Source organism: Haliotis rubra, unplaced genomic scaffold, assembly GCF_003918875.1.
Source record: "Haliotis rubra isolate DU_JTF1 unplaced genomic scaffold, ASM391887v1 Scf67, whole genome shotgun sequence".
Classification (NCBI taxonomy): Eukaryota; Metazoa; Mollusca; class Gastropoda; order Lepetellida; family Haliotidae; genus Haliotis; species Haliotis rubra.
Genome location: NW_025767379.1, coordinates 1,084,892 through 1,110,489, shown reverse-complemented (window position 1 = coordinate 1,110,489; position 25,598 = coordinate 1,084,892). Strand labels below are relative to the sequence as shown.

General features: G+C 38.5%; 1 protein-coding gene across 1 annotated transcript in view; it reads left to right on the top strand.

Annotated features, from left to right (window-relative positions):
- The window catches only part of LOC124257635 (protein unc-80 homolog), a 101,814-nt gene extending 78,369 nt beyond the window's left edge, over positions 1-23,445 (top strand). Inside the window, 12 exon segments of the mRNA XM_046691742.1 lie at positions 606-769; positions 1,290-1,499; positions 3,255-3,350; positions 4,313-4,401; positions 6,400-6,429; positions 6,464-6,602; positions 7,399-7,557; positions 8,676-8,867; positions 10,127-10,182; positions 10,184-10,268; positions 11,260-11,609; positions 21,278-23,445. Coding sequence (XP_046547698.1) covers positions 606-769; positions 1,290-1,499; positions 3,255-3,350; positions 4,313-4,401; positions 6,400-6,429; positions 6,464-6,602; positions 7,399-7,557; positions 8,676-8,867; positions 10,127-10,182; positions 10,184-10,268; positions 11,260-11,609; positions 21,278-21,628 — 1,921 coding nt within the window. The 3' untranslated portion in view covers positions 21,629-23,445.
- The last annotated feature ends 2,153 nt before the right edge of the window (positions 23,446-25,598 follow it).

Below are 25,598 nucleotides of genomic sequence, written 5' to 3'. Positions count from 1 at the left end.
ATGTCTAACATGTTATGGAATTAAATGTTAAACTTAAACTTCATCCATGTAGGTACATGGATGAATGCAAAAAGAATACATCAGCACTGGTTGCTTTCTTGCCTAGTGCTTGGCATTAAACTGGACTCAGTGTATTGTGTCTGACTGTGAAATAGTCTCTGACTGGGCTAGAACTATGAAACTGCTACAAGTCGGGACTAGTACAAGCAGCCAGCCCTCCACGCTTCCATATAATATCCTGCTAAAAAGGATGGGGGTATATACTTATACCAAGGAATTCCGTCAGTCCATCCATGTGTTCGTCCGAAGACATTTTTGTTCACATGATTGTCACATTCATCCAGTAACTTAAACACGATTGGTTGGATTGTTTTCAACTTTCTTTGTGTAATGGAGAAATGCAGTGCAGTTGTTTTATTCTGCTTTTTTACTGTTTTCTTTGCAGAAATTTACAAATGTGAACTTTGAAAAAAAAATTCCAAATAACTTGAAACGTTGTAAGGTTGTTTTCAAATTACTGAACCCCCATATCTCTAAAGGAGAGATGCAGTGCAAGTTTTGGTTATGATTTTATTTTATTTCCAACAATTTACAAATGTGAACAGCTCTGAATTTCTGTTCAACTCTGAGTTTCTACTTGTACAGGAACAGTGGACCCTGGAGCAGATCTGTGGTGGGCCGTCATCCTTCCAGACAACGGACAAGACACTCAACATGCTGGTCAACTTCATCTTGCCACTCTGTATCCGAGTTGGGTGTGGTCGGAGAGGTGGGTCAGGCTGCTGATAAGGCACCCCAAGGAGAGAAACTGTTATTTCTCATTAGGCCCCAGCAAAGTCAATTTGTGTGTTCAGCATCACAATCTGTTGTTCTCTGTACCTTGTTTAGGAGATGTATTTAAAGATAATTTCTAATCAGAAGGTTTTGATTATTATTATGATTATAGGATATGTATATCACACGCAACTAGTACATGCTCAAGGCGGTGGAGTGTTCCCTTGATCAATGGATCTCTTTTCCTTCATTCTTTTTAACCATCTCAACTCCCTGGGGAAAATTCCATTGGGGTATTTGACCTTTTGTCTTTGTTAGTCAAGTACTCAGCTTGAAATGCAGTCCTTAATGTTTGGGCTGTAGACATACTTCACCTCTGGTTAAGAGAAAGAGAATTTGATCCTGATGAGAATCTAACCCTGATATTAGAGTGATATAATGTATTTATAACATTTGTACAAATCTTCGTCAGTATTAGCAGCAGAAACTTATCACATCCATATATCTTAATCCAGACATTCCAAAGTTGGAGGAGAGGGACGTGGTGTTTATTCTGACCCTCATCACCAATCTGTTGAGTCCGTCATCCAAGACTCCAGCCACGCAGAACAATACGAAGAACACGTTGACCATCAACGAGTACGGCAGGTGCAGCAGCCTCTCCAACACCGACAAGAACACTGCCAAGCTCGTCAGTGATCACCAGCAACAGGTGGCTTATGTAGGTGAGTAACAACAGGTGGCTTATGTTTGGCATGTAGGTGAGTAACAATGAGTAACAACAAGTGGCCTATGTAGGTGAGTAACAACAAGTGGCCTATGTAGGTGAGTAACAACAGGTGGCTTATGTAGGTGAGTAACAACAGGTGGCTTATGTAGGTGAGTAACAACAGGTGGCTTATGTAGGGTGAGTAACAACAGGTGGCCTATGTAGGTGAGTAACAACAGGTGGCCTATGTAGGTGAGTAACAACAGGTGGCCTATGTAGGTGAGAGTAACAACAGGTGGCCTATGTAGGTGAGTAACAACAGGTGGCCTATGTGGGTGAGTAACAACAGGTGGCCTATGTAGGTGAGTAACAACAGGTGGCCTATGTAGGTGAGTAACAACAGGTGGCTTATGTAGGTGAGTAACAACAGGTGGCTTATATGTGGCATGTTGGTGAATATTTCATCATGTGGGTGGCAGGTGAGTAATGCAGCAGTTGACATGTATTAGTGAGTAACAAACATTGGAGGTGTCAATTTAAGTGAGTAATACAGCAGGTACCCTATGAACATAAGGCATGTAGCAAGTGCCACATGTAGGTGAATAACAAAGACTGCGGGTGATCATTTACGAGAGTAATGCAGCAGGTGCTGTATGAAAGTGGGTAATGCCACAGGTGCCCTAATAAGTTGAGTAATGGAGCAGGTACTGTATGAAAGTGAGTAATGCAGCAGGTGCCCTAATACGTTGAGTAATGCAACAGGTGCTGTATGAAAGTGGAGTAATGCAGCAGGTGCTCCTAATAAGTTGAGTAATGCAGAAGGTGCTGTATGAAAGTGGATAATGCAGCAAGTGCCCTATGAAAGTGGTAATGTGGTAAGTGCCTTATGAAAGTGAGTAATGCAGCAGGCGCCCTAATAAGTTGAGTAATGCAACATGTGCTGTATGAAAGTGAGTAATGCAGCAGGTGCCCAAATAAGTTGAGTAATGCAGAAGGTGCTGTATGAAAGTGGATAATGCAGCAAGTGCCCTATGAGAAGTGAGTAATGCAGCAGGGTGCCCTATGAAAAGTGAGTAATGTGGCAGGTGCCTTATGAAAGTGAGTAATGCAGCAGGTGCCCTAATAAGTTGAGTAATGCAGCAGGTGCTGTATGAAAGTAGGTAATGCAGCAAGTTCCCTATGAAAGTGAGTAATGCAGCAGGTGCCATATGAAAGTGAGTAATGCAGCAGGTGCCCTATGAAAGTGAGTAAAAGCAGCATGTGCCCTATGAAAGTGAGTAATGCAGATGGTGTCCTATGAAAGTGAGTTAAGCAGCATGTGCCCTATGAAAGTGAGTAATGCAGCAGGTGCCCTACGAAAGCAAGTAATGCAGCAGATGTCCTATGAAAGTGAATAATGCAGCAGGTACCCTAAGTAGGTGCATAGAACTACTGAAAGATTAGTGAAACATTTTATGCAGGGCTGCAAACAGGTAGAGAAAAGTTTGAGCATTGTATGTTTGATAATTAGAGATAGTGGAATATATTTCCACTAGAGCATATAACAGCAGTAGTGTAATATCATTAATGGATCACATACACTGTACATCTGATGGCATGAACACATATATTCTCGAATAGTCTTGCTGATTCATTAAGTTGTCGTCTTTCATCCTTGAATGCTTCCTATAACTAGTAGACAAATATGGTGGCAAAACAAACTAGTTGTGTATCCATTAACCACCAGTTGTAATTAGTTAATGTGATGGGATATCTTCAATTGATGTTTCAGGCCTAGAGATTCTCCTCATCTGTTTCGATAAGCAGCTGGCATCAGAGTGGCACAGAGTGTCCAAGTGTATCCAGATGCTGGCGTCCAAGGGGAAAGGTAGGTGGGAGGATCAGTATTATCTCGTTACACTGCTATACTGAGTCTAACAAAGCCTAGTAGAAGGTCGCGTCAATTAACCTTTGAGCGACCTATGACTGTCAATCAAATAACCAAAGGCGGCTACGAGCGGACTTTTTGGACGGTTTTCTCTTCCCTGTAAGCTGACAGCTGATCTCTCAGCAAATGAAAATCCGTATAAAACACAGATATTTGACTTGCAGTATATATGCATAAGGGTTTCTGATTACATGGTTACTATTAGCTTATAATTCCGCAAGGTGACATCCTGGAATATTGACAAAAACGCTATGTTCAGTGCTTGTTGCTGTTGTGAATAATGCATCCTCCATGTGTAACACTCGGAAGCAATCATGCGGAAAACAGCATTCGGAATCATTGAGGAAAAGTTCAAACGGTATATGCGAATGTTAACTTTTCGCGATTTGGTAAGCTCCGTTCTGATTGGTCAATTCAAAAGGTTAGCTGACGCGATCTTCTACTAGGGTTTGTTAGACTCAGTATAGCAGTGTAACGAATAATACTGAGCATAAGTTTACTTAGACTGGTGGAAGGATGTGTGGTATTTGGTGGAGGAGAGGGTTGAAGGGACGGAGCCTCCACAAACCTGAATTATTTCATAACAAACCAGACTTTTCATGAAACAAACTGTTTTGCAAAATGGTATCTGAGCATAAACTGTTGTGAGTGTTAATAGTTGTTGGTTGGGAATTTAACTCTCTGAAGATCTGACGGATTGCAACAATCAAATTTCACAAAAATACAGTTTTGATGGTGATAATTATTCAAGTGTATAGCTGGCTGTATGGATTCAAAGCATTGGTCACATTATTTATTTACCATTCTCATAATTTTTGCACCTTTAGAGCTGGTGCTCCGTATTACTTAATGTAACTAGTCTTGAGTTAGGTATATAGTGTTGATTGTAAGTTTTGTTTCAGTGAGCCTGCCACTGTGGAAGTTCCTAGATTTCCTCGTCACCCACAGACCATCGTTGTTCCTGTTGCTACAGACCTTCATACAGTTCAGGGTAAGTCTCCACCACATGCTGTAGTTGTTCCTGGTGCTACAGACCTTCATACAGTTCAGGGTAAGTCTCCACCACATGCTGTAGTTGTTCCTGTTGCTACCACCACTGCAGACCTGTTGCTGCAGACCTTCATACAGTTCAGGGTAAGTCTCCACCACATGCTGTAGTTGTTCCTGTTGCTACAGACCTTCATACAGTTCAGGGTAAGTCTCCACCACATGCTGTAGTTGTTCCTGGTGCTACAGACCTTCATACAGTTCAGGGTAAGTCTCCACCACATGCTGTAGTTGTTCCTGTTGCTACAGACCTTCATACAGTTCAGGGTAAGTCTCCACCAGGCTTCAGAGCTTCAGAGCCTCGTAGAGTCAATCACTGTATTTAGCCAGATTATAATATGTTCATATCCTGTGCTGACAGATGATACAATGTCATTAGACTGTGTTGGCAGTAGTGGTGGTCCGATTAATTGAAATAATCGATGATTGGTCGCAATGACTAAACGACCAAGCAATCGATCGCGGGTTTTCTTATAATCGAACGCAAACAATTCTGGAACACTTGTTTGCATTAACAATATTGTTCACAAGGTTGGTTTTGTCTGTTACATAACACAAGCACTGCAAGCTCGTTCCAAGTCATGATTGAATTTATCTTAAAGACTACAGGAAATTTATGTTCCTAACATACTAGTCATCCTTTCAAGATGCGAAATTTCAAATGCATTTTGTACAATTTTCAAAAAAAACCCCAAAGAACTACATGTTTTTTCTAGATTTTATGTGCATTAACAAACACAGTCAGGTAGATAAATGACGCTAACCAATTATTTTCGATGATTGATCGGTTGTGACGAACTAATCATCAATTATGAGATTTAAACCAATTCCCAACACAAGTTGGCAGATGGTATACTGTATGGCATATGTTGACAGATGATATACAGTATATACCCTGTGTTGACAGAGGATATACTGTATATACCCTGTGTTGACAGATGATATACTGTGTATACCCTGCATTGAAAGATGATATACTGTATACACCCTGTGTTGACAGATGATATCCTGTATATACCGTGTTGACTGATGATATCCTGTATATACCCTGTGTTGACAGATGATATACTGTATATTCCCTGTGTTGACAGATGAAATACTGTGTATACCCTGTGTTGACAGATGATACACTGTATATACCCTGTGTTGACAGATGATATACTGTGTATACCGTGTGTTGACAGATGATATACTGTGTATACCCTGTGTTGACAGATGATATACTGTGTATACCCTGTGTTGACAGATGATATCCTGTATATACCGTGTTGACAGATGATATACAGTATATACCCTGTGTTGACAGATGATATACTGTGTATACCCTGTGTTGACAGATGATATACTGTATATACCCTGTGTTGACAGATGATACGCTCTATATACCCTGTGTTGACAGATGATATACTGTATATACCCTGTGTTGACAGATGATATACTGTATATACCCAGTGTTGACAGATGATATCCTGTATATACCCTGTGTTGACAGATGATATACTGTGTATACCCTGTGTTGACAGATGATATACTGTATATACCCTGTGTTGACAGATGATATACTGTATATACCCTGTGTTGACAGATGATATACTGTATATACCCCATGTTGACAGATGATATAGTTGACTGATGATATACTGTATATACCCCGTGTTGACAGATGATATACAGTATATGCCCTGTGTTGACAGATGATATACTGTGTATACCCTGTGTTGACAGATGATATACTGTATATACCCTGTGTTGACAGATGATATATAGTATATACCCTGTGTTGACAGATGATATACATTATATACCCTGTGTTGACAGATGATATACTGTGTATACCCTGTGTTGACAGATGATATACTGTATATACCCTGTGTTGACAGATGATACGCTCTATATACCCTGTGTTGACAGATGATACACTATGTATACCCCATGTTGACAGATGATGAAGGTAAACTGTGACACGGCCCAGGTGACAATGATATACAGTATGTGATTCGGCCCAGCAGTACTACCTGCAGCAGATAGTGAAGGACAAGCTGATGGGGTACAGCTTCACCCACCCCAAGTCTGTGGGGACCATCCTGCTACACCTGGCTACGGACCTGAAGGCTCTCCGTGATGACCTGCCCAACAGCACTGGGGGTGAGACTCACGTATAGCACCAGGGGTGGAAATAACTTTAAAATTGCTAGTGTACTCCGGTACAGTGGCACATGTAAAATCACTTGCCCTGATAATTTTTCCACTATACCGGCCGTTTTCTTGTTGATTTTTTAAATAAACAACATAATTAACATTGGAATATCAACTGGACACCGGTACAGTGTGATATACATATTTGCTTGCCCGACAGAAAAAACCACTGGACTCGGGTGTCGGGCAATGGGTTATTTGACACACTAAGCTGTACTGCTAACAGAATATGTTTCTCAGTTTGTTTAACATTAGTGAAATGCGTGCTGCTTACCATTGCCAACAGACATTGTTTGAAAAAGATATTGTCTGACTGACTGAGTTTTGGTTTTACGCCGCTTTTAGCAATATTCCAGCAACATCACGGCGGGGGACATCAGAAATGGGCTTCACACATTGTACCCATGTGGGGATTTGAACCTGGGTCTTCGGCGTGATGAACCAACGCTTTAACCACTAGGCTACCCCAACGCCCCAAAGATATTGTCACTATTGATAATTTACATAGATTTTTCTTTTGGGGAGGGTTATAGAAAAACAAAAATGAAACAAGGATGAGCACTACAAACATCAGGTGACACTGAAGAGAACAAACATTCTCTGGTAAATGTGTAGTATTGTTACAGTGTCTGTGTTTAGCCACTCACATTCAAGACTCATGACTTGAGTCAACGTACACATATTCTACTAATTATCCTTATTAACTCACCAAAACACTTGAATCAAGAGCCATGTTATGCAGCAGGTTACCGATCAAGAACTGCAACTTTTGCAACAGATCACTCGGACTACTCTCACACCCATCCGGACCATCGTCCACGGACCAGCATCACTGAGATCACTGCCGAGATCCTCGGGCACCCCAAACCTAACCTGGCCGGTGTCGGCAAAAGAGCCAGCAGAGGTAGCTGTAGCTTTGATTCTATGACTGACTGACTGAGTTTGGTTTTACGCTGCTTTTAGCAATATTCCAGCAACATCACGGCGGGGAACACAAGAAATGGGCTTCACACATTGTACCCTTGTGGGGATTTGAACCTGGGTCTTCGGCGTGACGAGACAACGCTTTAACCACTAGGCTACCCCAACGCCCCTTTGATTCTATGACTTTGTCAGTGTAAAACGTGCTCCAGAAGTTGGATTTATCCAAATCAGGGTGTGATTATATGCACTTTGTCAGTATCTTCCAGAAACAAGCTAACAGCCCAAACAATAACAATGTCCATAAATGAAATTAGGGCTGTAATGATGCATCAAACTATCGATTGATTGTGACTGTTGAGTGTCCGATAGCAATTAATCGAAAGTAGAAACGAAAAACTATCAATGCATCGATGGTATGTGTGACAGATAGTTAAGTTGACTTCTGTTGATAAATGCGCAGCACAAAATACAGGAAGTACCACATTTGTTCACTTTGATTTAGAGTTTTCCGCCCCTGTTACCTCTTGAACAAACATAGCGGCAAACACGGCATGCGACTCAGTTTGAAATTGTGAATAACAACGCTGCAACTACTTCTTCGCGTGTTTATTTCAAATAGCCATACATTCATTTGGGAAATGACTTCGAATGAGACAAAATAAATAAATAAATAAAAATGAGTATACCTTAACTTAAGCTGTGACGAATAGGAAACAAAACTTTGTTCTTCTTCAGCATGACCCATTAGTCGTAATATAATAAATGATACTAGTCTACTTGTAACACTCATAATTTTGACATCCTATGTCTGTTTGAAATGCGGCGTTAATATTCACCTAGTCAGTTATTTTCATTATCAGTACCTCAACCTAATAAGTTGTGTCATTACCATAGCAACCAAATATTAGTCAACTTATTTACAGTATGTCTTCATGTAGAGTGAATGTTGCAGTGTGTGTTGTTAAACAACAAATAAAGTATTTGGTCAGGATATCAACATTCATGTTGATGAAATGTTGCTGAGTGCTGTGTAAAACTATTAATGAACATAGCTATTTGGCTGGGATATCAACGTTCCGTTTTGACTTTCTTCCGCAGGTACCATCTTTTCCCAGTCCAGCACGACATCCAGCGCCGCCCCGCCAAGACAGACCACTGTGGTGTCAAGTGATGGCACTGACAGCCCAACTGTTGCACGGAGGAAGTCCAGTAAACGCATCTCTACCAAGGATGGCACTCGTATCCTGGAGAAGTTCACAAGGAAGAGCACAGTTGATGATACGTCACCTGGTACGTCACATGATGGTCCCTTCATCTTAGGAAGCAGTTCGAAAATTTGATGTCTGATAAAATATCCACGGCCCAAACATTGAAATGTTATGATTTTTTTTGGACTTCAATACATTGTGAAGTGAGAACAACGAATTGGTGAACAAACACAAATGTAAGCTCAAAATACCAGGCTCTTTTCCAACTTGGAGTGCCAGACATTTATGAACATTTAGTCATCAGACCATAGGAAGTAGTGTCATACAGGTTGTCACACTTCTAGTGTGATGGCCAAAACGTAGGATATAGGATGTCTATAATGGCACAATAGGGAAGTTGTTGCAAAAAACGAATCAATAAAAAACAGTGAATATTTGCAATGTTCAATCCCGGGTAGATTGGACTCTTAAAAAGCATGCTATATATTTTCATTACATTTGGATGAGATCTGATTGTGCTCTGAAGAAAACATGCTTAATATTAATTCTGATGGCAAGTTGTCTGTCTGATATACAATTCATGCAAACAAAAAATCACATCTGTTCTTGTCATCATACTCGAGAAAATATCTCCATTGTATGTATTACAATGTGTGAATAAATATGAAATAAATGGAAACTCTGTCACAGCATGAGCTGGAAGAGTCACTGCAGAGAGGGAGCACTTGTCAGAAGAATCTCTCTGAGGAAGTGAACATTTTCACAATTTATCCTTTAGGGTAACATAATAAGAGGAATAAGGTTTTTATCCTACTCTGAAGTATTGAATGGCTCCCAGGTGCCTTGGAAGCACAGTCCCAAGTAACCCATGTTTGCAGATGGAAACAATTCATTTGAGTGTTGTGTGTGACCTGACTGATTGTGTGATGGATTGTTGTTCAGGCATTAAATGACTTGTGTTCCTGGACCAGATTGGTTAATCTCACTCAACCAATTCACCCTCTTTAGCTTCCTACCAAATCCTGTTACGTGTTGAACATAGAGATTTTTTCTGGGTTACATCTTCTTTTTATTCTCGAGTACAACGTTTCAGGGCTTGTTCTGGCCCCATCATGATGGGTGTGACTTGCATGTAGTTTACCTCATGATGGGGCCAGAACAAGCCCTGAAACGTTGTACTCGAGAATAAAAAGAAGATGTAACCCAGAAAAAATCTTTATGTTCATCAAATATCATCTTCTAAAATGCCAATCAAGCATCTGTTACGTGTTGTTTAGGGAATTGTGTTTGCCTCTAAACAAGTGGTCATTGGTTTGCAAAGATTATTTGCCATGTTCTCAGAGCCTCCAACGCCAACCTCACCCCGGCTTCAGCGCCAAGCAACCATCTGTCTGAGAGGGCACCTGTCCTAAACAGACGAGTCTTGATGACCCTGCCAGAGTGGTGTTTGAGAATGAGGAACTGGACACTGCCAATGGAGCAGGTCGGTGCTCAGAGATTGTACTTCTTTGTAGCAATGCTTTAGTAAAGGTGATTTGAATAACTTGACCAGTGGAAGTGACACATCATGAAGCTACCGTAGTTGTTTGAGTCATTCAAAAATTTGTTTCCCTTTAGTCCCGGGTTCAATTCCCCACATGGGTACAATGTGTGAAGCTTATTTCTGGTGTCCCCCGCTGTGATATTGCTGGAATATTGCTAAAAGTGGTGTAAAACCATACCCAGTATGAATAATTATTCTCCTATATGCCTCAAACAGTGTAAATGTACATACTATATTGCAGTTTAGAACATGACCTGACTTATAATGTTGATATCACATGTGACATCATGTGGGATCTTCTACCGTGTACAGTTCAAAACGATACCCAAACTGTATTACACAGAATTAAGCACCAAAACTGTATTACACAGCATTAAGCACCCAAACTGTATTATGCAGCATTAAGCACCCAAACTGTATGAAGCAGCATTAAGCACCCAAACTGTATGAAGCAGCATTAAGCACCCAAACTGTATTAAGCCTCATTAAGCACCCAAACTGTATTACACAACATTAGCACCCAAACTGTATTACACAACATTAAGCACCCAAACTGTATTATGCAGCATTAAGTACCCAAACTGTATTACACAGCATTAAGCACCCAAACTGTATTCCACGGCATTAAGCACCCAAACTGTATTCCACAGCATTAAGCACCCAAACTGTATTCCACAGCATTAAGCACCCAAACTGTATTCCACAGCATTAAGCACCCAAACTGTATTACACGGCATTAAGCACCCAAGCTGTATTCCACAGCATTAAGCACCCAGACTGTATTCCACGGCATTAAACACCCAAACTGTATTCTACAGCATTAAGTACCCAAACTGTATTAAGCAGCATCAAGCACCCTGCAAGACATTTCCATTCACCCCAGTAGTTGACGAAGTAAATTTTCATCTGATTGTATGTATCTATGTTTCAGCTGGTGGTCGTCTCGCTGACCCAGACCTTGTGGCTGCTCTGGCAGGTCTGGAATCGGACCCAGGAACTCATCGCCTACAAAGACAAGATGCCAAAAGCAGAAAAACCTTCAAAATCAAACGTACCAAAACCAAGAGCTCAACCAATATCCGTCGGTTCATGTCAGCTCGACGCGGACGGTATGAGGTGAGCGACCACGAAGGAAGTAGCGAAGACTCGCCGATTCGAACACCCGGGAGAATGTCGGACACGGCAGTGGTGTTCCACGACCGATCTTCCTTCACGCTCCGACGACCTGGAGTTGCAGTGGCCCGCTCTGTGGAAACCATTCCTGAATCTGTGGAAGTGAAGGTACATCCTAGAGCTGCTCGTGTCTAGTGTACTGATTCACGCACAACTTCCAAATGTTCAAGTTGTGTCGTTTACGTTGATGTATGTGTACGTAATGTTCAGTTTTCATTATTATTTAGCAGCCTAATGCTTCAATATTCATCAATATTTTGGTTGACAAGGTTTTTAACCTGTGTATCATGCACCCAAACTGTGATGGAGACTTCGACACGAGAGACTTGAAGATGATTGAGGGTTTTATTGTTAGTAATGGTTCATTCAGCAAAGTTTGTGTTCAAGACTTGGAGCAGGACAAAACATCATCTCTCTTACAGACCTGCGAGCATATTTCTCATAAATTCCTTCGTCATGAAATGACTAAAACATTTTATCAAACCAAAATAATTAATTTGTATTTCTCACCAACAAAATTGGCTGCATCACCATAAAGTCTATTTATATGTTTCTTTATGTTTTGTTATCACATACACATATGAAGATAACATGATAATATTTTGTCAAGTCTTGAACACAGATTATGGTTTTCATGTCTCAGTGTTATTGTTTGGGGTATCAAATTGCTCTTGTAGTTATGTAGAAGCTGAGGCCAGGACAAACCTACTGTGTGGGAAACTTCTTCACTGCAGAGTTGTGGCCCTTTAGCTGCCAGGATCAGCTGGCCATGAGTTCAGTCTCAGATTTCTGTGATCATGATCCATAGTTTTACAGCTACATGCCTGTTCTCATGGTTTCATTGTTAATGTCTATGGTCAGCATTAGTTTGGGTTGCCACCCAATCAAAACTGACATTGTGGCATACTTAGAATACTGTCAGAATCATGTCTTGTACTATGTCTTGTAGAGATTTATATATCATGATGTAGCTAGGCAACACAGTAGGAGATAGTCATCAAGTGGATCTAGATCTATGGTGATTGCATGACAGTTTAGTTAGAGATTGGTCAGGTGTAGTAATGATGATTCATGGTAGTCTTTTTCTGAACAGATCAACCATGTGTCTTCTCCATTTTCTCTGCTTTTGCTCTTTTGACTACTATTTTCTAATTCTGACTCACTGTCACTGCTGAAATATTGAACCTGCAAACATGGTTCCTGTGCTGTACTGTCGTGGTGATTTGTGATCTTTGTGATCCTTGTGATCCACGTGATCCACGTGATCCTTGTGATCTTTCTGATCCATTGATCCTTGTGATCCACGTGATCCTTGTGATCCACGTGATCCTTGTGATCTTTGTGATCCTTGTGATCTTAATGGTTCCTTGTGATCCACATGATCCTTGTGATCTTTGCGATCCTTGTGATCTTTGTGATCCTTGGATGGGTCCGTGTTACATGTAGTCTTGAGGTGGTAGTCTGTCATGACTGACTAGATGTATGTCTTAAACGCTGGGCTAATATTATGTCTTCAGCAATTAAGCATGACACGAGAGATGTAATGAAGTAACACACTCATGCTTGAAGGGTAAGATTAAGTGCCTGTCCCTATATACTGATAGCGTTCTTTTTAAAATATTCTTAGTTTAGGTTGTAACGAATCATCAAGGGTAAATTCACCTATTTGTATTTAGGTGTACAGGAGTTTTAATGCAGATACCATGATACCTTGACGCTACATACATTTTAATGTCCAGAAATAGATTTCTATAGGACATGTCACATCACAGGTTAATTGAATTTCATCCAAATATCTAAAGAAAACTTTGGGGAATTTACATTAATATTTTATTTTTTAAAAGAATGAGAGTCATCTGTGTACATTACAGTGATTCACATGCAAATTTTTGAGGAACCTGGTATATTTCATAGAGTGAAAATGTAGCCCAGGTAGAGACGTCCATTGTCTGTAGGTAGACAGTAACCTGGCGTCAGGGAGGGACGGGTAGTGGTGGTGGTATTCCGTTGTGAAACTGGATGGGGAGAAAGCAAGTCATTAATCCATAATGACTCACAGTTAAGTTGTTGGTCTTGAGGGTTATTTTGTTGACTGTTGTTTGTGCCTCCGTTGTCAGAAGTTTAAGAGTCATGCCACTTGGTTGATTGTGAAGTTGATATTGACTTGAAGTGTGTTATCGGGAAAACTGCTGAACGGTTATGCCTCTAATGCTATACTGCCAGAGGTTCAGAATGTTGTCATTAAAACTATATCATGTCCGCCCAAACATTTTTGCCCAGTGACAGTATAAGAAACTGTTTTTGATTGGTTTGGATTCCCAGATTGAACCAATCAGTGTTTCCCTTGCTGAATACTCTTCACTGATCAAAGTGAGTGATGTGTTGATAATTGTAGTGACCGGTTTGTGTAGTCTTAGTGCCAGTGAATTCAGAAACAAGTGGCCATTGACATCTAGATAGTGCTAGGATGGAAATATTTTACACATTGAATATGTAAGCAGGACTCAATTAACTCTGTGAAAGATGCTCCAGTGCTATGTATTATTGAAAAAATGCAGGCTAATATTTATGTCTACATGCACGAAATACACGAACTTCAAATTTGTGTCTGACTAACCCTTCTGTGTCCACACACAAAACACTCTTTGAACACTCAGTTCCTCTAAGACTTACTTAACACAGCACATCACTGTACACACATCTTGTGTATGTTGTCATATGGTCTTAACAACATCAAACTGGGGGGCCCTTCAGGATTGTCTGCACAGGTTCATATTCATTTCTACAGCAGTTTATTATGTGATGCTGGCTGCAGAATGACCTATGTTTTATTTTCAATATATTTATGGGACAAGGGTGCAACCTGATTTTCCTTTGTGCAATTTATTTTTAATGTCAGAAAGCTCCTGTGCAAGTTAAATCACGTTCCTTAAATGGAGGCTTGTTGAAGTGTTATTCAAGGACAGTTAATGCGGCTTTGGGACTATTGTAATAGCCATCATCAGATCAATATGCACGATCAGCTTGGATATTTTTGTATCTGTTATGAGAGTAGTTAAACTTCTGTGCATTGAACAAGTCTAAAGTATTTAGTTTCATCACTTCTCAAACTGTTCCAAATTTTGAACCCTTGGTTACATATATATTGAAAGATAATTTTAATACTTATGGTAATAGTAGTTTAATAATAATGCAGTGAACTGACAGTTTTGGTATGAACTACACATGGTTTCAGTACCACAAGAGGTTAAGGTACGAAGTTAGATGTATGGAACTGGACTGTTTCAAGATTTGTTTCAAAGGACATGGTAGCCAGACAGTAGTGATGCTATGTGAGGACTAGTGCCTGCACTGATAAAGACGTTTACATCCATTGTTACTCTCCGCTTCTAGTAGCCTAACGCCTTCAGCTACTGGATGTCGTGTTATTGGGGTGCTTGTGTACTGCCTAGGTGGACATGTATATCTGGATATTTGTTTCCTAGAGGAAGTGTTACAAATATAAAAGCTATGGCACTGCTTTCTAATAATCAGCTGTGATAACAAGACCAAAAATTTGTAATTTTTCAATATATATGTCCTAAATATATATTTGTGTAATAACTGAAATATTATGATGGTATGGAGTATCCGAGTTTGATGAATATGTATTCATAAGCATGTGATATTGTCTTCTAAATTTGCTCACATATATTGGTTGTGAATGATAATGGCCTTGTATTTATTTTGAAATTGCCTGATGAATTTATTTAGTCATTTTGTTCACACTCTTGTCAAAACTGAAGATTTTTTTCTTTACATTTTACACTTCAATTCTTCCAAGATAATCATGACCAAATATTTGCTGATACAACATTTTTGCTCCTTATTCAATCGTGATTTATTGTTTATATTATTTTAGTATGGGGCCAGAGGCTGTTGTGATTGGTAAACAATTTTACAAATTGTTGATTGATGTTTTGATCGTTATTAACTCTTTAAACATGTGTTCACCAATTTAGTGTCCAGAATTTGATGTTTATTTAACAGATCTAGTCAGGTTGTGTGTTGTATATCGTCCTGCGTGAATGGTGTGGGCATATTTTGTGTGTTAGTATATGACTTCAAGATGGGGTCACTCCACCGTTGGTTGTTAATAAATTCAAAAATAGCTAAAGCCTTTTTTTCTTAATTTGGTTTATGGATCCTCTCTCCGAAAATACTAAAAAATAGGACAAAATATCTGTAAAGTGTCATTTTCGAAAGATATTTTCATCATTGCTGACCCAAAAAATTAATAGAATAAATTTTTTGTATTTCTAAAATTTTGCTATGCATTAATGAGACGTATATATTTTGGAAAATCTGTAAACCAACTAACTGAAAAAGGCCCAATGCATCTAACTGATAATAGTCAGTACTTCATGGTCTGTATATAGACTACAATCTTACATCACCATGGATACATAGGGTCAGTGTAGTGTGGATGTGTGTAGCTAAATGATAGACTCCATGCATGAACAGTGAGATAACACAGCCATTGGCAGCACTGAGACTCGGCGCCAATCAGATGCCAGAAGTGCATGTTGCACACGGAGAGAAACAAGACTTGGTATAATGTTCTACTGAGTGTTAGTTTGGATGCCTTGCTAGTTACCTTCTTGCTAGAACAGGTTATGATATCATTGGTTAAGAATGGTAACTAAACTGCATAGTGGCCATAAGTATTCTTATGTGATGGATGTATTCAGGCATGAAGTATTGATGACGCTTGTTGAAACAAGTGATTATTAGCTGTTGGTCCTAGACTGCTGGCCACGTCATCTGGCTCATAGTTGTTATAACTTTGTATACAGCCACAGAGTCCACAGTGACAAGGGCCAGAACAAAGTGATTATTTGTTTGTCAGAATGCTACTTCAATTCGGTTGAAGTTTTGATGAAAATACATGGCCATATTCCTCTACTAAACCATCTCCCTTATGAAAATATAAATGTCTCAATTCACAAAAAATTACAAATCAAATTACTTTTTTTTTATCTCATCCGAGACAATACCTTTAAAAGAAATGACTTCCCATCTGAGACAATAAATGGACAAGAAATCAATTCTTCCAACAAGGAAAATTATAGTTTTATCATATATGGAAAATAAGTTTATCCCCAGCATTTTAACAAATTGTTTCTGACTAACACATAATATATTTTTTGTTGTGGCTTGAATCAGAATGTCATTGAAATGAATGGGAAATGAAGGAGGACCCCATCTGAACCATGCAGTAAGAATTAGCATCATGTGGATGTTGGAAGCATAAGTTATGTGTGTCGTTATCATCATCAACATCATCATTAGATCAGTCAAATAAAGTTTAGCCTAGTAGGTTTGTAGGTGGAAATTGTTTCCTTAAAAACCAGCCATTCTGAGGCTGGTAGTAAGCTCCTTCTGACTCTCTATATGTAATGAAGTGAAAGAGCACCCAGATTTCACCCTGAAAAATATGGTGTTCTTACTTCTTTTGTGAAAAAAGTAAATCCCATTGTTCATTTGGTCTCAGGAGTTGGTCTTAGGTGGACGGAAAAAAGTCATAGGAAAAAACATATGGCTTTTGTTCCTACCCAAATCTATGACTTTTTTTCCTACAAGCTTTATATGGTAGTGTTGCTCAAATGTAAAACTTATCCAGGGTTTGTGAAAAAAACACAAAACACTTTTCCTTCCAATTAAGAATTAATGCCTCAGTAAACACATCATCAAGTTTCAGATAGTCTGGTTATGAATTCAACGGAATCTTGGATGTCTGTAAAGTGGCTTCAAGCTTTGGGATTTCATTCAGTAAGAATAAAGCACATTCACAACACAATCTTAGAGCTGTTCGAAGGTTTGATCTCAGTAAAATATCTTGATTCTAAAATTTAATGTTTAGGGAGAAACTGGTTAGCATGTTCATCAGATTATCAGGATGTTTAAAGTTCAGTTTTAAAACAGATCTTATCATGTATTTTATTGAGAAAACAAACAGCAATACTATCCAAGGTAAAACAAGATTAAATACCAGACAGATCCTGCCAGATCCACACGGTGTGTGTTGGTGTTCCACAGCTTCTGTTACACTATCTCCATCAACTTTATCAACTTGTACGTTCCTTAGTATTTCCATTACTGTAGTTTTTTTGCCAAAAATCTCTTTTCCCAAGACAAGGCTCATAGTATACTATTCATAGAATAACATGTGGTTGGTTGCTGAGGAACATGCAAATGTGTTTGAGATGCTGACAACGTGAAGGTTTGGTTACTTGGAATACACCTTGGTTGTACCATTTTGCAAGTTCAGCCTCTATTCCGAAGCAAAAGTTATTAGTTCTTGCATTCTCTGTGTAATAACCTTAAAATACTCAAATCTGAAGAAACTGAGTTACACTTACTGAATAGGAACTGCACTTGTAAAGTGAAAGTCTTTTGCACAACCTGTGATAATAGATAGTTACAAAAGATCAAATGTCAACAGAAATGACAGCTAGTTACATTTCCTGTATAGAAATTGCATTCTGACGTGTTGGTGTCATGTTATACTTTGGGTCTGGAAGCCTTCACAGAGGTGAATAATTATCAACTGTAAGATTGTAAACTTGTATGAGATCTGGTTATCACAGTGCTGCTGTAACAGGTAGGTAGACCGGTAGGTTTAGACGATGTCACCATGTAGGTGTGTACTTACGTACAGCTACATGGCTGGTGCTGTAGTTGTATACTTGACGAAAGAACAAAAGATATACAAGAGTTGTGAGGATATATATACAGATCTTGATAGAATCTCAATTTGATCAGATGATTGATCAGGCGATCGTTTCCTTGTTTAATGAATAAGCACTATTTACCTGACCTAATGTTAAAAAAAGTAAGAAGAAGACCGTTACATGGTGTGTTTGAACAAGAGTATTTTTATTTTGCAGATAATATTATTCTTATAAGCCTCAATGAACTCATGTCATTATGCCTTGTCACATCTTGCATCTTGGCATGTTCTCTTAGGCCAGACCAAGTTTATTTCTTGTTTTACGGATTTTTGTCATCAGAAAACCTAAAGGCAGGAGGGAAAAAAATAATAATATAAAATCACCAGTCAAACTAATATTTCTTCTAAATATTCAAAGTATGTTACTTTAGGCAATTTTTAAAGTGTATATGGGGCAAAAAACAATCTAAAAACTGAATTTCTTGTATGTGTACATTTTGGGCCAATAAGAATATTAGGATTTTATTTTTTGAGCATGGAAAATTAAATTTTATTTTTTTTATTTTTCTTGAAAAAATACGACAGGCGGATCCGTAAAACAAGAAATAAAATTGGTCTGGCATAAGAAAAAAATGAACAGGAACAGGTGTTGCCATGTCCCTTCATGTACAAATACCATACGTCAGTATAAGATGATTGATGTTTGAGTTGCGGTGGGAGCCATGCCCAAGCTTAGTGAGTGTACCTTTGTTTGACACTGAGCTTATTTTCCATGTAACCATTAACAAGCTTCTAATTTTGACAATTTTAAATTTCACATTGATTCATGAAGCCTTCATAAGCTGGAATTTTCAATCACATGATAGTCATGTGACACATTGTGGATTGTTTTTGAAAAGGTAGGTTTCATATTGATGTGGTGGCTTCTAGGTGAAGGGAGATTGGTACTGTGTTGATTGATTCTGCTGCACTTCCCTTCTCAATATTCATTAAGCTATCATTATGGAACAAGAAGAAGAGAATATAGAACAAACTTTATGGATAACAACTTCTTTTTATTCGTGAGTGCGACGTTTCGATACAGATTCTTGTACTGTTGTCAAGCATAATGGAACATGAAGAAGGGGGAAGTATATATATACTGGATGTAACAATGTAACAAAGAAAACAACACAATTAACATAATTGGCTAGGCAGAAAGCTGATGAAGCCAGAGAGTAGACAAAGGACAGGCGTGGAAGCCAATGATGTACAAATAATAATGAGATGTTTATACAGCAGAGTTTATACAGTAGATTGGGCTTGGTGGATGAGTGCATCATGAGCGGATGGAATAAAGTATCCTTGGTCTCGGTTGATGGTGGGCTTTTGGCGTTTGATGTGGATGGCTTCGGTGAGCTTGCGTTTAGTGAAGTCTGTTTGTTTGTTAGAGAGAATGGTGATGTCAGACCACTCTATTTGATGATTGGGGCTTGCTTTGTTAATTATGTTGTTTTCTTTGTTACTTTGTTACATCCAGTATATATACACTTCCCCCTTCTTCATGTTCCATTATGCTTGACAACGGTACAAGAATCTGTATCGAAACGTCGCACTCACGAATAAAAAGAAGTTGTTATCCGTAAAGTTTGTTCTATATTGTACTACCCAACTTCTAAAATGCCACTCAAAGAAGAAGAAGAGAGGCAATTAGTTTCCAAACTTGTATTGAGAAGGCAATTGCATGCTATGTGTTGATGCTGATATTATATGACATTTGGTGGTGGGTTAGCAAAGAGGTTGAAATCTCATTTTCAAATTTTGAAAACTGTCGTTTTTTCGCTAGCTTGGCCAGTAAGCAATGCTTCGCACATGATGTAGTAAACATGCATGTTCCAATGTCTTTGCACTGTTTCTGCTAACCCTTGTTACCCACCCCGTTCTATCTATCTTCATTTGCTGTTGATGTAGAGCTTGGTGGTACCTGCTGGTGTTGGGACATAACACAGATAGTCTAGTACTGACACTCCCAGCCCTTCTCATTGTAGATGTAGACTAAAACACTGCCGTCAACATGAAACATTTACAGTTAATTTATTAATAGATTTATAATTCATTATTAGATTTATTATTTATTAGTAGATTTATTATTTACTCAATATTATTATTTATTTTTTAATGTATTTTGTAAAACATTTGGTTGAATATCATATTAAAAGATTATCATTACAAACTTTTAGTATTTGTGTTTTGGAGTTACTTGAAAATAAATTTATTACTGTTGAATAGAACATTGTATTTAGTAAGTCATATTTATAGTTTAAAGGGAGCTGTTCATTTGCTAATATTAGTTACCTTTTATTGGAAACTTTTTAAAGATACCACCCCCAACAAACTTACATCCCACTATCTTGACACCACAACCCACCCACACAAACTTAATCCCACGATCTTGACACCACAACCCCACCCCCACAAACTTATATCCCACTATCTTGACACCACACCCCAACCCCCACAAACTTATATCCCACTATCTTGACACCACAACCCACCCCCCCCACAAACTTACATCCCACTATCTTGACACCACAACCCCCACAAACTTACATCCCACTATCTTGACACCACAACCCCCACAAACTTACATCCCACTATCTTGACACCACAACCCCCCCCACAAACTTACATCCTACTATCTTGACACCACGACCCCTACCCCCACAAACTTACATCCTACTATCTTGACACCACAACCCCACCCCCACAAACTTACATCCTACTATCTTGACACCACGACCCCCACCCCCACAAACTTACATCCTACTATCTTGACACCACAACCCCCACCCCCACAAACTTACATCCTACTATTTTGACACCACAACCCCCACCCCCACAAACTTACATCCTACTATCTTGACACCATAACACCACAGCATTCAAACTTTCCCCCCACCAACACCACACGACCCTTGACAACTACCCCATATCAGCCTCCTAACACCACCAGCAGCGTATCATTAAGCTCTGCCTCATGTTCTATATGCCGCTACAGCTATCTTCTGTCTGTTCTTTTCTGTAGACAAGTCGTCCCCGTTTTGTGCCACGGTCAAAGTCCCATGACGACCCTTCTCTCGATCCTCGCCCTCCCACTGGACGTATATATCGGCAGGGTGCTCGCATTGTGCGTTCCCGCTCGCCTTCTCTTAGCCCTGCCTCCAGCCCACCACCCACACGCAGACAACCTCCTCCGCTCGAAGACGCCACCGCAACACCACAGGCATATATTGTCTCTCGATGTGACTCCTCCGACTCGTTGAGTGCTAATGAGAGCTCAGCCCTGCTCCGAGATGACGACAAGAGCAAGTCAATGAGCTCTTTGTGTATGTACTATGCTGATGAGGATGTTCCGACCAAGACTCGTGTAGTGTAATGTGAATATGTCTGATGTGTATTGCTACGTCCAAGTTGCAGTGTCGTAATGTCACGTAGACATGTGCTTCATTCTCTCACATTCCTACTCTGTCTAGTCCAAGTCAAAGGAGTATGTCAAAAGATGTAGAACTCACATCAAGTGATGTTATCCTGCATTTGTTTTGAACATATGTTTTCAATGAATATGATTTTCTTAATGATACATGAAAGAGGTGTCTTCTTGAGAAATTGGAATGCCCTGAAAATAACTGTGCTTTGCAAAGCTTCTGTTACATGTGTTATATGTATTACGCTATACACAATCATGTGAAATTAATGTGAAAAGTAATTGTTTTGTTTTAATGTGTTAAAATTCTAGCCATGTTAGGAATGTACCACAAATGGATCTTCTCATTGTCGTAGTAATGCACATAACTTATACAAGATTTTGTCTGTAGGGGTTGTTAAAGTTTTAGAAGTATGTTGGTGATATAGAATACAGTACTGATACACAACATCATTGGCATTTCATGCAATGCAAGTTTTTCTTTAATGCAGACTTTTACAACAAGATATTCGCAAATAATTTGTGCTTCCTTCAGTTTGTAGCCTGAAAATTAAACCTGCTTGGCTTCCATTAAAGCATTCAATGTGATAGCTAGTGATCTCTGTTCGAACATGTACATCATCATGATGTTACTGAGGCAGTGTTGATTTATTAACTATACACATGGATATATCGTGGTGTTGTTAATATATTGACACTTCACTTGGGTATATCGTGGTATTGTTAATCTATTGACTTTACATAAGGATATATCATGGTATTGTTAATTTATTAAATCTACACATGGATATATCATGGTATTGTTAATCTATTAAATCTACACATGGATAGATCGTGGTATTGTTAATTTATTAGTTCTACCCTTTGATATATTGTGATTTTGTTGATCTGTTATATCTGCACATGGATTTTATGATGGTATTGTTAATCTATTAAATCTACACATGAATATATCATGGCACTGTTAATTGATTAACCCTACACGTAGACATACATGTATTGTCGTATTGTTGATCTATTGACTCAACACTTGGACATTTTGCTGTGGTATGGTTCATGTTTACTTGTTTATTATGAGGCTTATTAACTTTGACAAAATATGTTAACTTGTAGATATATCTTATTTATCTATTTATTTATTAAATATTTGCATGTGTGTTATTGGGATGGCTTTGGAAGGGGATATAATGGAATATGTGCATGATTTTCTGAAACCGTTTTGGTGTATTAAATTTAATGTATGCTTGCTTTATGCTTTGAATGCTTTTGCTAAAGAAAGAACTCAGTGTGGCTTTGTTGTAAGTATAAATTACTGGTAGGTAAAATTTGTTTCTCAGAGAATCAGAATCTATGAGGGTAAGTGCAACCTTCTGAGTAGAAGTCTTGAAAAAGACTGTCATCAAATTCTCCAAATATTGTGCAGATTTTAATTTGTCTTTTGTGTAACTTAAAAGAATTGAAGGAACATCCATTGTTTTCATATGACAGTGGTATAGCCTGTCACAGCAGGTGAGTCTTGTAACATGCAACCTTTCTAACTGTGGGTGTTGTTTAGAAAATATTTGTATATATGGAGTAAAAGGTGTTTTTTGCGTGGAGACTGATTCTTGCCTACTATGGGGGTCACCAGTGATATAATTAGGATGACGGCCTTTGTATGAAGTAAACATAGTAAAATATATCTAGACAAAATATGAAATGACAAACAATGCTAAAATTAGGTGTTGCAACAATATTTTGTGAACATCACTTTTCATGGCTGATGACTAACTGCTTTCTTGTGAGTGAGTGAGTGAGTTTGGTTTTACGCCGCTTTTAGCAATATTCCAGTAATATCACGGCGGGGGACACCAGAAATGAGCTTCACACATTGTACCCATGTGAACATCTCTTTCATGGCTAATGACCCACCGCCTGCTCTCTTGTGAGGAAGAACAGCAATGAACAAGAGACATGACTTTAATTGCACACTCCCCAAATCTCATATCTAGCCTCACATTTTCTTAAATTCTGGTACTGAAAGCATCACAATTTAGCTTTGATTGTGGCAGCTTTATTCAATGTTTAAACAGCTTTTTGTCAACAAATAATCAGTTCATTAAACACATTTGGAAGGCTTTTTGTTAAGTTTGAGCTTGTAGTAAGAAATAAATACTGTAATAGCATATTTGTATTAATGGCAGGTCCATTTTTGTTTTGACATTGAAGGTAAGTTCCATATTCCTAACTTCAGCAAAGTCTGAAGTCATATCGGCAATCTGTGGGTATGTTTTCAGAAACTGACATGAAGAAAGCTTGCAGGAAACAATTAATGGCATCACCATGCTCAGACAAACCATTAATTGAATGGCGACTCGGAAATGACACCTATGATCTGTGTCAACAAGCTGTAGGAAGCAATTCAGGTGTGGTACATAGGAGTATATCAGTAGATTGCTAAACATGATCCTCCCTTCCAGAAAACATATTATGTGGGTGTGTATGTGCATCGCAGTTTGGTACTTGATATATGTTGTTATGTGCAACATGGCCTCTGTGTTTGGAAGGTTCATTTTGAAATTGTGTATCTGTGTTACATTCTATAAGTCTATAACACATGTATTGTTTCTTAGTGTTGAGATTTTACAAAGGAGTTCTCTATTTAGCATAAAGACACTTCTGTGAAGCACCTTTTGATGTTATTGTCGCTGTTTGAAGGTCACAGCACAGCTCTTTTAGTTACAAGATACATTCAGTTCCTTCTGGTTATAACACACAATATTTTCACAATATTGCATCAGGTCAAATAGAGGCCTACACAGCAGAATATTTGCAGTGGCAGTGAGTAATGATTGTGTGAACGACATCAGACAATTGTCTTCTAAAGCTTGTGATTTGTTACCTAGATATTATGAAACTAAAGTATAGTAAATGTTTTTCCATATACATGGTAACTTGTGTTACTGTTGAATTATGAATGAAATCAAACATGGTTAAGCTCAAGAGAAATTAGTTTGTATAATTAACATTTATTATTGTATATGTGCTTAAATGACAACAATACAATCATGTAAGCTATATGTAACTGGAATTGCTCATTGGGTCAGTTTTTACAGGTCAGGTGTGTATTAAGAGCTTTATATCAACATTTGTGATATTTTCCCTGAGAAGATACCAACTTTTATTTACCAATTGTATATGAATGCAGTTGAATATGGCTCAATTTTACTTACCTTTGCATCAAGTACTGGTTGTTATCTGAATATTGACCTGATACCAGTCTCTTTGTTATTGACAATCCTGCCTAATACATCTATAGTGTTATATAAACAATGCAAGGTTTGACCTTATACTTACCATATTTAATCTGATATATAACCAACTAAGGACACTTGTTATATTTGTAGCACATTTAGATCATAAAACAGACCCGTCAGCTCACAAAGTCTACGTGTTTTATTTGTAGCACATTTAGATCATAAAACAGACATGTCAGCTCACAAAGTCTACATGTTTTATTTGTAGCACATTTAGATCATAAAACAGACCCGTCAGCTCACAAAGTCTACATGTTTTATTTGTAGCACATTTAGATCATAAAACAGACCCATCATCTCCCAAAGTCTATGTGTTTTATTTGTAGCACATTTAGATCATAAAACAGACCCGTCAGCTCACAAAGTCTACGTGTTTTATTTGTAGCACATTTAGATCATAAAACAGAACCGTCAGCTCACAAAGTCTACGTGTTTTATTTGTAGCACATTTAGATCATAAAACAGACTTGTCAGCTCACAAAGTCTACATGTTTTATTTGTAGCACATTTAGAACATAAAACAGAACCGTCAGCTCACAGTCTACGTGTTTTATTTGTAGCACATTTAGAGCGTAAAACAGACCCGTCAGCTCACAAAGTCTCGTGTTTTATTTGTAGCACATTTA